The sequence below is a fragment of the Aythya marila genome (genome assembly GCF_965140915.1).
Source record: "Aythya marila genome assembly, chromosome: 17".
In the NCBI taxonomy this organism is placed as follows: domain Eukaryota; kingdom Metazoa; phylum Chordata; class Aves; order Anseriformes; family Anatidae; genus Aythya; species Aythya marila.
The window spans coordinates 2,043,711-2,061,050 of record NC_139058.1 but is presented as its reverse complement, the minus strand read 5'-3'; the positions used below and the strand labels follow the sequence as shown (position 1 = coordinate 2,061,050).

The 17,340-nt window shown below is 41.4% G+C and overlaps 1 protein-coding gene across 1 annotated transcript in view; it reads right to left on the bottom strand.

Moving 5' to 3' along the window:
* Nucleotides 1-169: 169 nt before the first annotated feature.
* Nucleotides 170-17,340, bottom strand: part of NAA25 (N-alpha-acetyltransferase 25, NatB auxiliary subunit) — a 29,520-nt gene continuing 12,349 nt past the window's right edge. Inside the window, exons 12-24 of the mRNA XM_082774040.1 lie at nucleotides 15,824-16,031; nucleotides 14,927-15,016; nucleotides 13,974-14,154; nucleotides 13,254-13,353; nucleotides 8,806-8,957; nucleotides 8,396-8,521; nucleotides 7,863-8,106; nucleotides 7,517-7,640; nucleotides 7,084-7,149; nucleotides 6,515-6,612; nucleotides 6,181-6,291; nucleotides 5,588-5,734; nucleotides 170-3,722 (exon numbers count right to left, since the gene is read on the bottom strand). Coding sequence (XP_082630166.1) covers nucleotides 3,600-3,722; nucleotides 5,588-5,734; nucleotides 6,181-6,291; nucleotides 6,515-6,612; nucleotides 7,084-7,149; nucleotides 7,517-7,640; nucleotides 7,863-8,106; nucleotides 8,396-8,521; nucleotides 8,806-8,957; nucleotides 13,254-13,353; nucleotides 13,974-14,154; nucleotides 14,927-15,016; nucleotides 15,824-16,031 — 1,770 coding nt within the window. The 3' untranslated portion in view covers nucleotides 170-3,599. The remainder of the gene's footprint in view (nucleotides 3,723-5,587; nucleotides 5,735-6,180; nucleotides 6,292-6,514; nucleotides 6,613-7,083; nucleotides 7,150-7,516; nucleotides 7,641-7,862; nucleotides 8,107-8,395; nucleotides 8,522-8,805; nucleotides 8,958-13,253; nucleotides 13,354-13,973; nucleotides 14,155-14,926; nucleotides 15,017-15,823; nucleotides 16,032-17,340) is intronic.

The following is a 17,340-nucleotide window of genomic DNA, read 5'->3' as shown; positions in this document are numbered from 1 at the left end:
CCGCCGCCGCCACCGGGGCCCGGCCCCCCCCCGCCCCGGGCTGCGGGCGGCCGGAGGGGAGCAGGGACACCGGGGGGGTTCAGGTGCATGCAGGCGGCTCTGAGCATCCCCGGGGGTCACAGCGCTTTGAGGGGAGCTCTAGGGCTTTCCTGTGCCCTCACCGAGAGGCAGGACATAAAGCAGAAAAAGCCTGAGCAGCAGCGACAGAGGAGCATGGCAAAGAGGAACCATGAAGACAAAGAGCCATCACCCCCCTCCCTCGAGCAGGCAGCGCTTCGAACCCCGACCACATGCAGAAAGCTGCGTTTTTCTCCCCCTGCTTTCTCTTTCTTCAGCCTAGGTAACTTGATTTTCCCCTTGCCCAGCACCAGAACATCTGGCTTCACCAAGAAGCTGACCGTGGAAAAGAGCATAGACAAGCACTATGGTTACATCCCGAGCATCCAGATGGAAAAATGAAAGAGGCAGCAAGACTGATTCGTAACGAAACTGACTTTTATATAAATTATAAACCCATCCAGTTTAAAGCAGATCGTTTGCAGTTGTGTCACTGAAGTCCGTAGAAGGCTGAGGCATACGTATCTTCTACAGTCATAAATTACAATGAATAATCAAGGAAGAGAAAGTTCAGATAAGGCTGCAGATACAACAAAAAAAAATCCCATTTGAGATTACTAACGGTTAAAATAACACCATGATTATCAATGATTGCAAAATATAAATGCAACTCTCGAACAGTTAAAATTGGTAAAAAGTACAAAAATGAGGGGGAACACAAACAGGCATTGTACATTTTCTTCCGTATGTAGACAAAGCAGGGTAAGAGATTTCTGACCTTCATCTACATTAGATACCAACTTAAAGCAAAGAGGTGAGGAAATCTGTAAAAGGATCGTGGCTCATGATCCCAGTAGTATAAAAGCAGTATTTTTTTCAGTCTGTAAACAGTAGTCTTGGTAGCTTTTTCTAAGTATGTTTTTCAATTCATCATCAAAACCAAACCAAAACAAACAAAAAACAAACCCCAAGAGTGGAAAAGGGTGAACAGCAGCAATGGTTGATAGCTTGAACTTCTTACCAAGTCCCAGGGGGACACATTCTGGAAGGGAAATGCTCTTTTGTAAGAAATATATAATATATTTAACTGTACACAATTTATAAGGAGAGAGAAATTCTCCCTCTCCCTCAAGCAAGCCCCCAAATAATCGGTACACAGTCATTTTTGCACCCTCACTGACTCCTCCCAGAGAGGAGTTACAGCTCGTGACGAGATGGCGTCTGGTTTATAAAACACTGAGTGACCCAAGTTGTATTTGACAAGTTTATCATTCACCTGTGGCCAGACCTGGAAATGGAACAGCAGGCAACGCACACAGTCAGCATTCCCCCCGTGCTGGTTGTGGATGGGCTGAGGGAGCAGCCACCAGAGCTGAGCCCTGCTGTCATCTCTTCTCAGGCTTCACTTCAGACAATGCACATCCCCTCCCTCACCTCCCCCCAGCAATTTCAATTCTGCTTTTAAGGGAACTGATGCAGAAAACTTTTTTTTTTTTTTTTTTTAACCAAGTTCTGCTTTCTGGCCCACAGGGTTTTAAAAGCTTGGTTTTATTAACCCTGCCTCACTTTTGTCGCTGTTCTTATTGGTACAACTGGTCGAGTTCAGCCTGTCGCAGCAGCAGTGCAAGGAAACTCCAGCAGAAGTCAGCCCCTGGACAAGGATGCTGTGTCAACTCTGCATTCAGTGCTGGTGTTTGCATGAAGCCCTACCTACGTTTGCACTGCCACGGGGAGGGGATGGGACAGGAACATCAGCAGTGGCAATTTGTCTCCTTTAACAAAAACGGGCAGTGCAGATTTCTGGCTCAGTGCTTCTCTGTGAATTGCATAATCTCAGCACGTACCCTACACATTTCAAAGCATCAGTGTCAGTCATCAGTCTTGCTTTAATTTAAGGAACACACCCTTCTTTCAAAAATGGTATTTCTATACAACGTATAAGACAGTTCAGTTTGTTCAGGAAAAGGATTACTCTAAAACAGACTTTAACACGTTTTGGTATTCCTCCAGCCCAGAGCACTTACCAGACATCGCAGTTAAACCATTAGGACATCCCTTACAATTTAGACAACCTGCAGACAGCCTTCTTTCCCTTTCAGGATGGGGCAAAAGCAAAACTAAATCCAGCAAGAGCAGCAATGTGATTTTTTTTTTTTTTTTTACACAGGGGATTTATTTTAAAAAAATACTCTCATCAACATTCTAGCATTTCTAACAAAACATATTCGGAAGAGATGACAAAAGTAGGATTGTCAGCTCTCTTAGAACTTTAAATATAGGCTTCAGTTACTAGCTGCTTTAGATCAGAAGATGAGGAATCTGTTGAAGTCCGACCTGTCCCTCGGATTGTAGGTGCAACGTGTACTTTTTTGCCTACCAGTTTTAGGCTGCATTGCTCCTTTAGAATGAAAAAAACAAAACAAAACAAAACAGCAGAAATGCAGATTCAGAAGGAGCAGATGATGCAATTGCACTTTCTAACAGAACGCCTAACGAGCTAGTACTTGAATAATCAAAGATCAACTGCAAAAAGCAAGCATACAGTTATAAAAAGTATTCTCAGCCTCATACCACAGCGGAAGCAAAAGTTACCTCTGCCAACTTAAAACCAAAGCCAACAGGATTTAATTTCTATGAAAATATTTAAGTCTTAAAGTTTTGGTAATCTAAATACACTTCTTTAGAAGTCATGATGATTGCTGCTTTACATTAAATTGACATGAAATTAGAACGCAGTGTCAGACTTCACTGCAGCTATTATATACATGGTCTCTGGTTTTGTCTTTTTTTTTTTTTCCTGAAACACTAATTCCCATCTCTTTCGAGAACTTAATGGCCAAGTTTGCTCCTCATCAGCTCTGCAGTTTTTCTGAACACAAAACCACCCCTTTTCTCCAGCAGCTGGCTCCACACTCAGCCCTTAGCACAACGACGCACAGCTCGCTCCCACCCTACAACGGAAGGCTGGGCAATGCGGGAAGGCTGCGTGCAGGGGGGGTTCCCCCAGCACAGCCTTGCACCCCCCTGCTGGACCAACCCCCGAATTCGGTAGGACCAGGTGGCTTGTGGACAAAATAGGCAGCTCCAAAACTGGCTCGTTTCATCGGGTGGCTGAATGCGGGCATCTACGATTTCTGCATTTCTAAGGCAAGGACCATACAAAAATTATAAACACTGTATGGTGATGAAAATACAACTCCTTTGAGATATATACTTTACACTGGATTTCTATTGCTGCTTCTAAAGACCATCTCCAGTTGTTTCTAGAGATCAAAAGGGAAGAAAGTTAAATTTTCTCCTGTTGCAATATACTTATGAACATGTATAAAAAGTGGTCAAACCCCGAGAAGGGTCCCTGCTTCTTGTTTATATACAATAATTTAAGTCAGCTGAATACATCTGTAATACCTAGAAAAACTGTTTTATGATTTTAAGTCCTTCATGCATTATGAGGAAGTTCTGGATTAAAGTGATGGTATATCGGATGTTGCTTCTGTCTGGGACTCTGGTGTCACTCCCCTGTGGAGTCTGTCAAAGATTTCTCAAATCTTTAGTTTTTTAATAGTGTCAAGTCTCTTTTTCAGCAGCTCTCCAATTTCCTGAACTGAGTGATGGTAACTGCTCTGGACCTTTCCTTGCACAGTCTTTGTAAACTTTTTTTCTTCCTGCAAAATGCAAAAGAGAAACCATTCACTCAATAGCAATTGTTTGAATTCTACGATCAAACATCCCATACCATCTCAGCAAACACCAAGAATTTCATTAGGATCATAGTAAGTTTACCAAGGGAATATCATCAGGAAAGAGTAAGCAGCACCTGGTCAGCACCAGTAATTCCTGCACATACTGGGATTCCCCAGACAGCTCTGGTAACGTTATCATTTCTTCAACAGCTCTGCAAACTCTCTCATGTGAAATTTATGGCTGAAACTGAGGGTGCATGTAGCACTTTGAGTCAAAATTTATTAAAGTAGAGAATTCCTTATATGGAGAGCTGAACTCAGACAGCAAATGAATGCTGACCACCTAACGATCTTACACCAAATTCCAGAAGCATGGTGAGTCGCATTGGATTCACTATCACCCATTCAGCAGCACTGGTGTACCCTGTCCTTCCCAAAGGAATTCAATTCCCTTCCACATGCAGTTTTCTATTACCCCGAACTAAGGGGCTTTTGAGAGGATCACCATCATGAGACATTGTCTGCATCGAAGGGCAGCAGCCAAAACCACTGTCCTGTCAAGAGGTGACTTGCTACCAGGATGTCTTTTGCAGACCCTTTTATAGATGTTAATCGGGAAAGCCCAAGTGCCTTCTAATGCAGGAAAAGTCTCACATCAGCAGTAAGTTTTGGCAGGCACATCGCCAGTAACGCTCCATTCCTGAATCACAGCAGAATTTTCACTAACACTTGAACCCAAGTACTTTTTGAAAGCACTTTTCAGTTCTAAACACACCAGGCTGCAAACACAGTCCTGGCTCTGAGAAGAGCTACACATATTGCCTGGACCTGGGTTTACTGCAACATCAAAAACCAAATGGAACAGGAACCATGAACAGGAATAGAAACCATGAATAAACACAGGAAAAGTCAGACTCCCACAGGTGCTTCTGCTCAACTCTATGTGAATCTCATCTGTGGATTTTGTGAGTCTGCCTTGTGCAGCAATTTGATGCCTTGCATGAGGGAGGGAATATGGAGGAATTTGCTGACTCAAGGAGCCAGAATAATCACAAAGATCTCAACAATTACCTGAAAACAACTTAGCCCTCTAAAGCTGAAACTTTTGATATTAAGATCATGTACTTTTAATTTTTATTCACATTTACAAGTACAGTCTAAGGAATTCCCTTGCTTTATCAGCTCTCTTTTTATTTAAGTACATATATTTTATATTTTTATATATACTTACGATCCTTCTACATCAGTCTGTAACAAGACAAGGGAAATCATCTTAAGAAGTCAATCTTCCTCACTGGGCCTATGTTTCACATGTTTAAATTTGGCATGAGGCTTGGCACGCACACTGCCTATTTCTCCTGCTTTTGGTTTTCCCTACACAGCCAAGAGTGGGGAAAAAAAGTTGCCACTCATTTTTCCATAAAGGTCAACTAAATGTTACCAGGGAAGTGACTAATCTGCAGTATGAGAATCTCAAAAGTTTTCCCAGAATAAGTATTTTGCATCCCTTATGGCATACTAAGAGACAGATGAACAGAATAAGTCACATCACAGACAAAAAATAATGTTAAAATCTTATGATTTTCTTTGCTATCATATAAAATGAAACTAATTAAAAATCCCTGTGTTTAAATCCCATTTGTTAAGATTATTCTGCATAGGGAGCAAGAATTGATCAGCTGAGGAACAGTCACTTAGCCAGATGACAAACTATAAAAAACTAATTTACCACTCCAAAACTCAATGTGGTTCCTCATACCTGGTTAACACTGATTAAGTCAATCCTAACAGGTTTCTGTCTGTCACAAAAGTATACAGAGCACTCAAAGAGCAAGGCAAGTTCTTACCTGTAGAAGCAGAGTGTCCTTGAGGGACAACTCTTCAAGTTTTAGTGCAGTCAGAATTATTTCAAGCCCTTTGATGTGATCTATTACATTGGAAGTTAACGTCTGTAGTTCGGTAACATAGTCCAGGAAGTGTGTAAAAACAGGTGGCTATAAAAACAAACACATACTTTTAATTTATAAATACATGTTAATGCCTCTTCAAATGACTATTCTGTATTACAACTCACTTCATAACACCTATCATTGCTAAACACCTCCTCCCCCACAGCATTGCTAAACTTAAACCTACCTACCCAGGGAAACACTATCAGTTAACTACCTTACTGTAGCACATTCAGGCAAGGAAGGCCTGTGATAATTTAAGATGTTATTTCTCATTAAAAAGCTCTCATGATAGCAAGTGCGCCACATCTCTGACATGTGATTTTAAACAGAAAAGGAATTAAAAAAAATCAGTAAACTGAACTCTAATCTACATCAGACTCTACAAGAGAAAAAGTTTATGCAAAACTGTTGTCTATCCTGATTTTTCTTTCAGTGTAAAGAACTGGATTGAGGGATGGGAGTAGAAGAGAAAAAGGTATATTGTCTACCATAGCTACACTGCTTTCTTTTTTTTTCTTCTTCTTTTTTTGCAGGTTGGATTTAAAAGGTCGGAGGACACTGTCACAGTAACTTGATACCCACAGGGTGATGGAGATCGTCTGGAAAAAGAGGTACAAGTGTGTTACAAGTTGCATTTACTTTACAAAGTGGCTCCTAAACTTATTTTACTGTACCTAGTGAAAAGACTCAGAGTAGTTAGAATATGCAAAAGCTCCACTTTCATAACTGACTGAGATCGAAGAATTTTCAGTGTGTTTTAGTCCCAACATTCCCACTCTAAAGTACTCCAAAATTTCCATTTTCCAACAAAGAAAATAATACCTCAACAAAGAAGACTAAGTTTTCTAACAGGTTTGGCTGAGTTTTCAAGGTGCCATCTCTGACTTCAATCAAGTCACCTTTACATTTATTGAACAAGTCTGAAAAGAAAAAAAAGAGAAGCCTTATTTAGGACATGCAGATCAACTTAAATGCTCATTTTCTGTGCACCACACATCTCAGTGTCATCATCAGACCTCTGATAGCTTTGCATCCTAAGTTGTTTGGGATAAATTTGGCCAAAGCCTCTCAAGAAGGTCTAGCTGTAAAGTTTCCTCTAAACTGTATTTCATTACAAATGGTATCTCCACACCACGCTTGGACCAAATATCAGGGAGACAACTGTTGCCAAGACTAAGCTGTAAGGTAATGAAATGACAGAGCATAAAGACATCTGTGGCATGCAACCACTTCATGATCAAACAAGCCGAAGGGATGCTCAGCCTTGCTTTCAAGCACATTTCAAAAGGGTCTGCAGATGCATTAATGCATTTTTATGTATTTGCAGCACACTCAGGACCTTTTAACATGAAGCAGTAACTACCGCTACTTATTCTTGGGTTACTACTTACCTGTTAGTCGTTCTATTAAAGACTTGAAACTATTCCCTATCCTCTCCTGGATTTCTGCTGAATCTTCTGAAAAGAAAATAAAAACAAGTGAATAAAAGTAGTTCTAAACTACAAGTTCTGCATTTTCTGCTTTCAGAAAACCAAGAGGCATTTAAATGTAATTTAGTGTTAGCAATGAAAAGCCAATGCAACTGCTTTCAAAGACTATCTTGTATTATATCAACATACACAGCACAAAAACGAAGAGTCCGATAAAACACTAAATTAAAGTGTCATCTCCAAGACAAGCATCATTCAAAAATTAACACACAAGTAACAGTTTGGGTCCACATGATCCAATGCCTAGCAGTTTTCAGACTAAGTGGAGACATATCACACCCTCCCACCACACATCGTGACAATCTGGTTACACCCCTGCCCCTCAAACACTTACCTAAGCCATTGGTATCTAGTTCATAAATATCACTAACAAGATAAAACAAGCTAGTCTGGCATTGACAGCTGCCATTACTGAAGAAGCCAGCCATTCGGGTAGGAGGAGGGCCAAGGACAGGATACTAGGCAAGAAGCAAAGAAAAAGATAAAGGTGTTGCAGCTTTTCCTTATCCAGAACACAGTGTTTGCCTCTGGCACATCTCTCAGTCAGATTCATACACTACAAACTCAGGGTCAGTTAAGTGCATTCTGCAGCCTGCTGGACGTTACCAGATGCATTCAGTTTCTCTGCTTGCATTCACGTTCATTTAATATTTGAGGATAGCTTTTTCCTTAATGGGTACCTGAATTTTTTGTTCTAGAAACTTCTTCCCTGAATCCACTGCCGCTTCCAGCTGCTGAAGCAGAGATCGAATCGTATCAATCTTGGATGAGACGCCGTTCTCTGCAGTCTTTTCAGAGTTCTTTGGTTGAATAGTGTGACTAAGAGTTGGGAGTCCGCTTACTAGCCTTAAAGTTAAAGACCGGATTCGCAACCACACGGTTTCTTCTTCCAGTGAGAGTTTCCTATGTTCTTCAGAAATGTCCCTAGAGAAAGGCACCAAACGTTTTCAGGAAAATGCAAAGTTTGCACTCGGGTACAAAAGCCTATCCCAAAATTATTGAATAACGCATTAAGAGGAAGAAGTGGTCAGAAATTCAGAAAATTGTATTAATATGTAAAAAGGCAGCACTGCTGGAAGTGATGAATGAATGTTAAGTTTGCAGTTAGCCAGCCCAGAGAACATTTAAGTATGGGTTTTGGCCTGAAAAGATCTCCTTCACCATATGCTATAGAAAAAGGTGCAAGACTGCAGCTGAGAATATTTCTACTCACCTGTCTTTTGGATCCCAGTTAAACAGGACTGTCAGGTCTCTGTTGTCACGCAAATCTTTCCACGGAATGTCATCCTCTTCTGGACTCAGACTCATGGACTTTATACTTTCTTCTAAACTGGTTGATCTGTACGGAAAGGGCAAGTAACATGTAATCACACATCTGAGCACTGGAAACAAAAATAACAGCTAACTAACAGACCACATTCTCTCAACTCTTCAGATGTCAGCAGCGTTACACACAGTACAAAGATGTTGAAGGAGACAGCAACGAAGAGAGCAGCTTTCACTTTCTGCCAAACGGCCACAAGTGCAACTTACTAAGGTATCATTTAGCCACTGTTTACTTATGCATAAGTCTTCATTTTTTCCCTGTGCAAGGTATTACACACTCACTGCTGCTGTACTTACATATTTGCTTCAAGTAAGAGGTCTAACAACATCCGTTCTGTGCGAACTTGCGCAAAGTGAAGGGAAGAATTCAGCCGGTTTCTAAATGCAATGAATTCCGGGATCTTCTCAAACGCGCCGTACTTGTAGGCTTGAATGATATATTCTGAGGTCTACAAGAAAACACACACCAGCTCTGTATTAGTTACTTCTATAAATTCAAGACAAGAGTTTAACAAAGGTCACTGCCAAGAAATTGCATTCCTGTGGCTTTCATTAACCCAGAGGTACAGAATCAGGCAGATACTCAGACCCTGGGAGAAGCCTGTAGCTTTGCTGCTTTAATTTAATAATGCTCAGCCACTCCACTAGGTAGTGTTATTTGGTAACCAGACCAACACTGAACAAGATCACGTTCCTGTTGCCACAAACTGAAAGATACTTATAGATGGAGAGAGATGATTTTAGAAGGTTCTTTTATTTATTTATTTTAAAGAAAGATTCATTTTTCAAATCATTATTTCATTTTAAGAAATACTTTCAGACAAAATAAATACATCCCAGGTTTCCTGGAATTGACTTGGATGTGCATCACATATTACCACAACACAGATTAAAAAAATTACTCACACATTTTTTTGTTTCTTTTTTTATTAGATTTTTAATACAGGATCACAAAATAACATCACAAAGCACATACATATTACAATACAGGCTAAGCACCAAAGGAAACTATCAGGGTCCATAAGACAGATTGCTTCCCTTCTGATGAAATGCAGCTATACAAGGCACGCAACTAATATTTCCCCTAAGTCCAAGCAATCTCCAGGAGGAGATTTATGTGATGAAGGAGCCCCAAACAAGCACCATATTTCAACAAGAATTCCTAACTGCATAGACGGAGTGAACAATTTGTGCTCCCAGTCAAGACAGATGGCTGTCTTTTTAAATCAGAATCACTCCACGAGTGAGAAATTCTGGCAAATCAAATATTTTCTTCTGAATATGACTATGGAATGCACTGAAGATGAGAGGCACCAAAAAGACCCCTGGGCAATGGAAATCTGCACTGTATGAGCAGACTCAACCTGCTGGGAAGGCTCACAGACTGCAAGCTAGCACTCACAAATAAAAGCCACTTTTTTTTTTTTCCTCCCTCCAAAATACAAAATGTCCTCTAGGTAGCTCTGTCTTTCTCCTAAGCAATTTGGTTATTTGTACTGTATGAAAAAAATATGCCAAATATTCAGCAACATACCCTCTGATATACAGCCTTGCAGAGTTCATTGTCAGGCTACGGGATTGCGCTATGGTAGCTAATTCAACTGCATCGACGTGGTTTTTATATCCCCATAGGACACGTTGGTGCTCTGTTTGCCTGCAGTATCTGGAGAAATTAAAGACGGACGGACACAAGAAAATTAGAGAGATTACTTGTGATTCTGCATATTTAAAGGAGGACTATCTTGAGAAGGATGAAATTGCCTTTTTAGCATTGGCCAAATATAGCAATACCGTCTTCTCTCTCCTCCCTGTCCTTGGCATCCTCTCCCAGAGCAGAAATATTATGTCAGGATTGCACAGCAGCTTAGATGGCTGCTACTTATGGGACCCACTCTTAAACTGGATTCACTTCAGACCGTTAAGTTCACCAAGTCAGAAGGAAAATCTACTTATCCAAAGCAATCCCTTTCAATCAGTAGCTTTATTTTCTATACCAGATTTGCTCACACCCCATACTTCCTGCCCTAAGCAGAGCCCATGCACAGAACACACGGGACATGTTCTCTATGTTGTAGCAGACATTCCAGCTAGCATCAACATCACCCTAAAGGGGCAGGCAGCAGCTGAAATCAGGTAGGAGGGTAACCTTGAAAGGACAGTCCTCCGTTAACACTGCAGTTAGATACTGTTATGGGACTTGAATGGGAAGCTGATTATCAGGACCCTCAGCATGAAGTGGCAACCCCAGCAGAACCACTGGAGCATGGACACTGGTGCCATATTCTGACCTCATGTTACTGGAGGTATCTTATGGTACAGACCCTGTTTTTTCCCCTCTCTTCTTGACACGCCACGATCTCAGATGGGCAGTGCCCCACACTGAAAATTCTCCTCCTTCAATTTGTACCTCAGGGTTATTTTATGGACCCTTGCTATTTGCAAACTAACATGGCTTTTGATGAGTTTCCCACTAAAAAGAGGATTCTGAATTCTGGAATCATCCAGAACACGAGAGATTTGGCTCCTCAAGAACAACAATGGCTCACAGCCCTCCAGTTGCAATACTGTCTCCAAGAAGAGACATGACATGAGTGGATTCCAGAGACGCATCCTTGTCTTGTAGCATGAAGCATTATATGACACTTATTGCATCATTTTCCCTGCTCTTGCAATTTCAGCCTTTTAAGGTGTGGTAGTGAGGCAGGTCGAACAACTCAGGCACCTCTTTTTCAGCATTTCTCAGTTGTTTGTTGAGTAGCATTTTCCTGGCAACAGCACTTGGCACGTGGCTCAGTGGCTCTTTCAGTGGATGAGTGCTGAGCTACTGTAGACAGTCAGCTTGTGCTCTTCTAGCATCTTTATTATTCATGCCAAAAAGAATAACCTTCTTCTGCTTCACTCAGTGTTTTCCCTGGAGAGATGATTTCTTGCTGCTTTACAACACAGCGCTCCCAAGCAGACAAATCACATCTGGTAGTTTTTTCAGTTCACTTTTTTCACCTGGCACACTGCAGTGAAACATTTTATTTGGACAGTTGGTTCCAGGTACGCTTTTCATTAAAAAGTCACTCGGTGGATGTTAAACGAGACTGAACAAGTCACTCCTCATTTTAAAAAAAAAAAAAAAAGCCACAACTACCAAGAACAGACATTTAGGAGAAAGCTGGCTGGATCCAGAGCTTCACTCCAGCACAACACATCCCACCCAGGAACCCACAGGATCTTAGCAAGTAGAATCAGTGCTTAAACAATCAGCAAGTGAGGGAAGCAGATGAGAGCAAGCTCCAACCTCATGATCCATGTGCATCTCTGTGCATCCCCCTCCCTACAGGGAAATTTATGTCGGACACGGGTCACAGTAATTCAGCAACTACCTTTCTGGAACAGGTAAATGGCAACTGGTAACTTGTACCTAGGAATAACCCGGGCTGCAGCAGCACAAGGATACTGTTTGAGGGATTACTGTCTAAGCATCCTTACTATTCAGTACAGGCAGCTCTTGGATGTTATCTACTACTGGGATGGTGCAAAATCGAGTTGTATGACCACTGGCTAAGCTGCCTGCCAAGGCTCTAAGTAAAGAGTTGCAATTGGATCCCACCTTTGTTTCTTACAACGTAAAGTGAGTATTTTCTTCACCTACCTCTCATAGGAGATCAAACTGTGTAACATAAATACAGGGACATATTCCCACTACTCAGAATGGGACTGCCTTGCACGGTTTAGGGAGGTGGACTAGCACTATGCATGTAGTTCCCTACCACTGTTCTGGACTACAGCTGGTTCTATTTGCCCAGTGCATTTCCATCAAGATTTCAAAAATGAGTCATTTTGTTGTTCCCCTACCCAGCCCATTTTTCATGATTCTACGGGAATGCTGAAACAGAATTGATTTTTCCCGTGAATGTAGCTCACGGTGTTCTTCTCAAGTAAGACTAATGACAAGCACAGCTACTAAGCAGCAAGCTACGAGTATGACAGATGTCTAGCTCATGGCACGCATCTTAGGAAGCACCTGATCTCCTGGAGAAAAATTCAGCTACTCTCCTCCCTTGTCTCCTCCATTCCAGTACCAAGGTTCTCATTTAAGACCACTTTCTTTTAATCCACACCACTTTCTGGGGGCAAACTGAACAAAGCAGGTCGCTCCCATTAGTACAAGACCAGGCTTTTGATTCTATCACTTGAAAATAATGCAGTTAGAGTTGTGGGTTCAAAAGTCCGTTCTTCCCCTCTGAAATTCTCCTACCTTGTTCCTTGCACTTTCATTACCACTGATGACAATGTGTTTTCCCCACACTGTGTGCCCACAACAGTCATCCCTAAGACACGCTGCTTCCATGAGCGTGATACAAAGGACTCTGATGCATGCCATCGACATCCTGACCCACCATCCCCAGGGCTGCTGCACGACTTTCCAAAGTCCTGCTGTCATATAACTTTCAGTACTTAGTTACCACATTTCACTTACTTTCTTAAATCACAATCCATTCATTTAGAAGTAATCATACCTTTTTTTTTTTTTGAGAAGTATTCGAATTGGTTTGTATAAATAGAAAGCTAAAGAAAAACTCCATCAAACAGTAAATTACAAATTGTTGTATAAACACAAAGTTGCACAAACTATTCCTGTGTTACTACCCACTACAGTTCCGTAAGCCCTCACACAGGACACAGGACTGCTGTTAAGGCATTCTCAACATAGCTGCTCTGTTACAAGGATGTAGAAGTTTCATTCAACTTACATCTTTCTGGTTGGAGTGGAAAAACCTGAGTGCAAAATTGCAGGATTGGGATGCAGCAGCGTAATGGCCCAGTGACTCTGCATAGCGTGTCAGAAGATAGCTGCAACACAACACAAGGCAAGTCAAACATCAGCACACATGCTGGGGAATCCTTAATTTCAAATCCAGCTCTGAACAGGGACCTGCAGCCTACTTCAGCTTTACTGAAGACTCTGGAGACTTAACAGGGGAGCATTCACAACATTCGTGTTAGGATTTAAATTTTTAACAGTAAAGAAAGGAATTTATTTTTTTCCTAACACAAACAAAAAAAAAAAAGGCTTCCTCCACCCAGCTTAAGTGAGCACGAACTTTACTTATTTAGATAGCCACAAGGCGAGGACATTTGGTGTGTTTGCTTTAACTAGCACTCCCAAACTTTGCAATGACATAAGCAGGAACACCTAGCTACAACTGACATCAAGATACACACATTTCACAAGTTTCAAATTTAGTTAATATTCTCAAGATCCAGAACTGATCAAAATCACCCAGGAAAGATACTCCACTGGTGTGCAGAGCACACCATAGCAGATGTGTCTCACAGAATTCCAGAATATTTTTACAGAACACTGTGACAGTCTGACAATCTGCTGACTTCCAGTAGCAAAGACAACGGAAGATATCTCAGGACTGGTTACTGGAGACGACCACCAATTATTCTCAGTATATACTACCCACCCGATGGTGTCGTGCTGTATGTGTTTTGCATCAAGGCTGGAGTAGAGCTCCGCAACAGGTTCAAATGCACCAAGCCTGCAGTAGATTCGAATTAGCAGCAATTTAAACTGAGCATTAGAAGGACTATGAGATAACCCTTCTTCTAAGAAAGTGAGGCACTGCCACACAGCTGTTTCTTCACCTGGGGACAAAGATAAAAACACATGCAGGTATGATCAGGGAGGAACACTTCACACTTACAGCACAATTCACCTTGGCATCAAAGCCTCCCTCCTTATTTTACACTTCTCTCAACATTTAAATGTGGGGATGACATCTATCAGTCACGTTGCTGCCCTTAAAACATAGCACCCACCCCAGCATCATAGCTTTCTCTGAAGGAAAGGTGGAGAAGTAACTCTGCACAGGGAATATCCAGCTCAAATCTGCAGAGCACAACCCTCACACGCTGGGGACAGACTCTGGAATTGGGAGACTAATGGGCAGAGCTGATGTGGCAGATAGGAATGCTGAAGACAGAGCAGCACATCTCAGCAAATGTCTAGAAGCCAGGGATCCAGAAGACAAAGTATGTCAGGGAGGGAAAGAAATACTCTCAAAATCTCTCTGGAATCAGAAAGGAGTTGTCAGCATAACTTGTGCAAAGGGACAGAAAAAAAACAGTATCTACGTGGGAAACTTGGAACAAACTCCTGGGGACAGCGCTGAGCTGCAGCAGTCAGCAGCAAAACTCTGCCAGGACCTACACAAATGAATTAAAAAATTCCTTTAGAGGTCAGTGATATTAAGCTCAAATGCCAGCTGAACAAAGAAGCTCCTGAAATACCTCACAGTGAAAAAAAATACAGAAAGCTACGGCACAAACAAGGCACGTCAGGTACACACTGGCCACAGGGACCCAATCTCCCTACCCCAACCATCCCAGGAAGCATTAAGCAATTTTACAAACATACCTTCCTCTAGCCACAGATCAAGCAGCAGGTGAACTGCAAGCAGACAGTAATAATCTGAAAACTGCAACTCAGTTTTCAAACACGTTTTCCCTAAAAAGAAAAACAGAGTTGCCCTGAGTTGCATAGTTAAAATATTTGTCACTACAGCGCTGTCAGCTGTTTCTCACCTTGCCAGCATTATCAAGTGACACAGCCATCTGGCAGATGATTAACCACTGCTTAATTTCTAAAGGAAACTCTGGATTTTATAACTGAAACAACTGTGCATGTGCTATATCTCTTCATACATTTTTTTTTTCTAATTCATTCTGCTTGAAATGCAAAAGCAGCATGTTTTTTTGTCTCAGATTATAGCTCTTTTTTTCTTGGATTCAAACTCCAGATAGAAGCACTGAAAGAAAGCAGCTCTTTAAACAAATTCTATTATTTTTCTGGTAATGACGAAATTTCTGCTCATGACTTTGAAAAAATTTTCTGGCCACCTCGTACTTTGACACTTGATGAAATGATAAAACACTTCTACAGTTGCAAGATTTAAAAATAAGTATTAACGCCTATATTTTTGTCCTACATACACCAGTGATACAGCCTGGCTTTGCTTAAAGGCACGAGCAACTTTGCAAGCATAGAAATGTGCCACCTGAGCTGCACAGGAATGCCTCATTTATTTTAAGACGATTGAAAAGAACGAAAACTAAAAGGAAATAGATTAATTCAGATACACCCAAGGATGTAGCCACAAAGGAGAGAGCACAGTTATCTAGCTGCTCGACGGCTGCTATACACCAGCGATGCAGGCCAGAGCTTGTGTAGTTCTGTTCCCCTGGAAAAACTGAATTTTTACTCACAAAGAGTTGCAAGCAAACCGCAACCACTACTTGCAAGATTTTTCCTCACCGAACTCCAATCCATGGCGGTATCTTAACATCAACTCTCGGACCGCAGTCAGCTTTTCCTTCTTATCCATGGCGTGGTAAATCCCGAGCAACCTGGTGAGCTGCACCACGCACAAGTGCTGCTGGAGGGCTTTGATATCAGCTGGCAGCGCAACTTCGCTCTCTGCTGCCGCTGACAGGGGGATTACTTCCAGCAACTGACTGATGAACTGGAAGAGAAACACCGTTGTTAAATTCTGCAGGGCCTCCGGGACTGCATGAACAGAGACATCATTTCCTCCCTCAAACCAAGAAAAGAAATGAGGTGGAAGTGTCAGAATAAACCTTGACATCACACTGACATTAGTGGATTTCTGGGGGGCTGCGGGGAGAAGGTGACGAGCACAAGTTATCATTTTGCTTAACAGCCTAGTGAGTTTAATCAAGCAGAGGGGAAAAAATATGTCAGGAAAGTTTCCAAAACATTGACACACAGGGATTTCAAGCACTTGTTAACACTCACACTAATAACCTATGCAATTAAAATAATTAGTTACCAAAAGGCCTTACAGCACGCTTAAAGGAAATGGTGGTTTTGTACTAGCTGTTATATTTTCTCTCAACTCTGAAGCAATGCAGCGCGCCCAGTGAGGTCATCATCTTTGATTAATGACTTTTTAAAATTAAGTTGTAAGAAAAGCAGCCGCTTGTTTACAATTTTTTTTAATGGGTGACAGCAGACTTCTCACAACGAGAAGTGAACATTTATTTTTTTTCCTTGCTTTAAAATTCAGTAGTGTTTACAGACTTAAAAATGAGTTAAAGCCAATTAATTCAGCTTTACTACTTTTGGTCTTGAAACACAAGAACTGCAAACACGTGCTCTGGGCAAAACAAAAATAAAACAAAACATTCATGACATCTAGGTAAAAGGAACAGATGACCAAGCACAAAAATTCTAGTTTTCCCATAGATTTTGATGAAGATTTTGTTGAAAATATTTTCAGTTTGAAATTTTACTGAGGTGCAAATCACTACACTGCATACTTCAGTTTATGCCTCTAGAAATACAAGACTGGTATTACAACAATTATTTTTGAAGTATCTGCATATTGGCCCAGCAGGATCACCACAATCTCAGCTACTGAACTGTAACTTTATTAAGAACTCTTAAAAAAGCAAGCAACACTTGTTCAAAGCTTCCAGACTCACAGGTTACCTTGCAATGGTACCCCCACTTCCAGAACTGTGAGTTAAGTACACTACTGACCACATCTGTTGCCAGTGGGGCAAGAACACACCTTCTGACTCAAAACATCAGCAGTAATGACTACCTGCCAAGGCCACCTTTCTCCTTACTAATAAGGCTGTAGGACAAGCTTGTATTACCAGTCAAAAAATATTTTAATAAGCTATGAAAACCAACAACACTCTCTGCACTTTGTTTACAAACATTTTATCAACAGCTGTCTAGCCTTAGCCAGCACTGCATTTTATACAACGGCTTAGGGAAACAATGGGATGAGTGACGGGATTCCC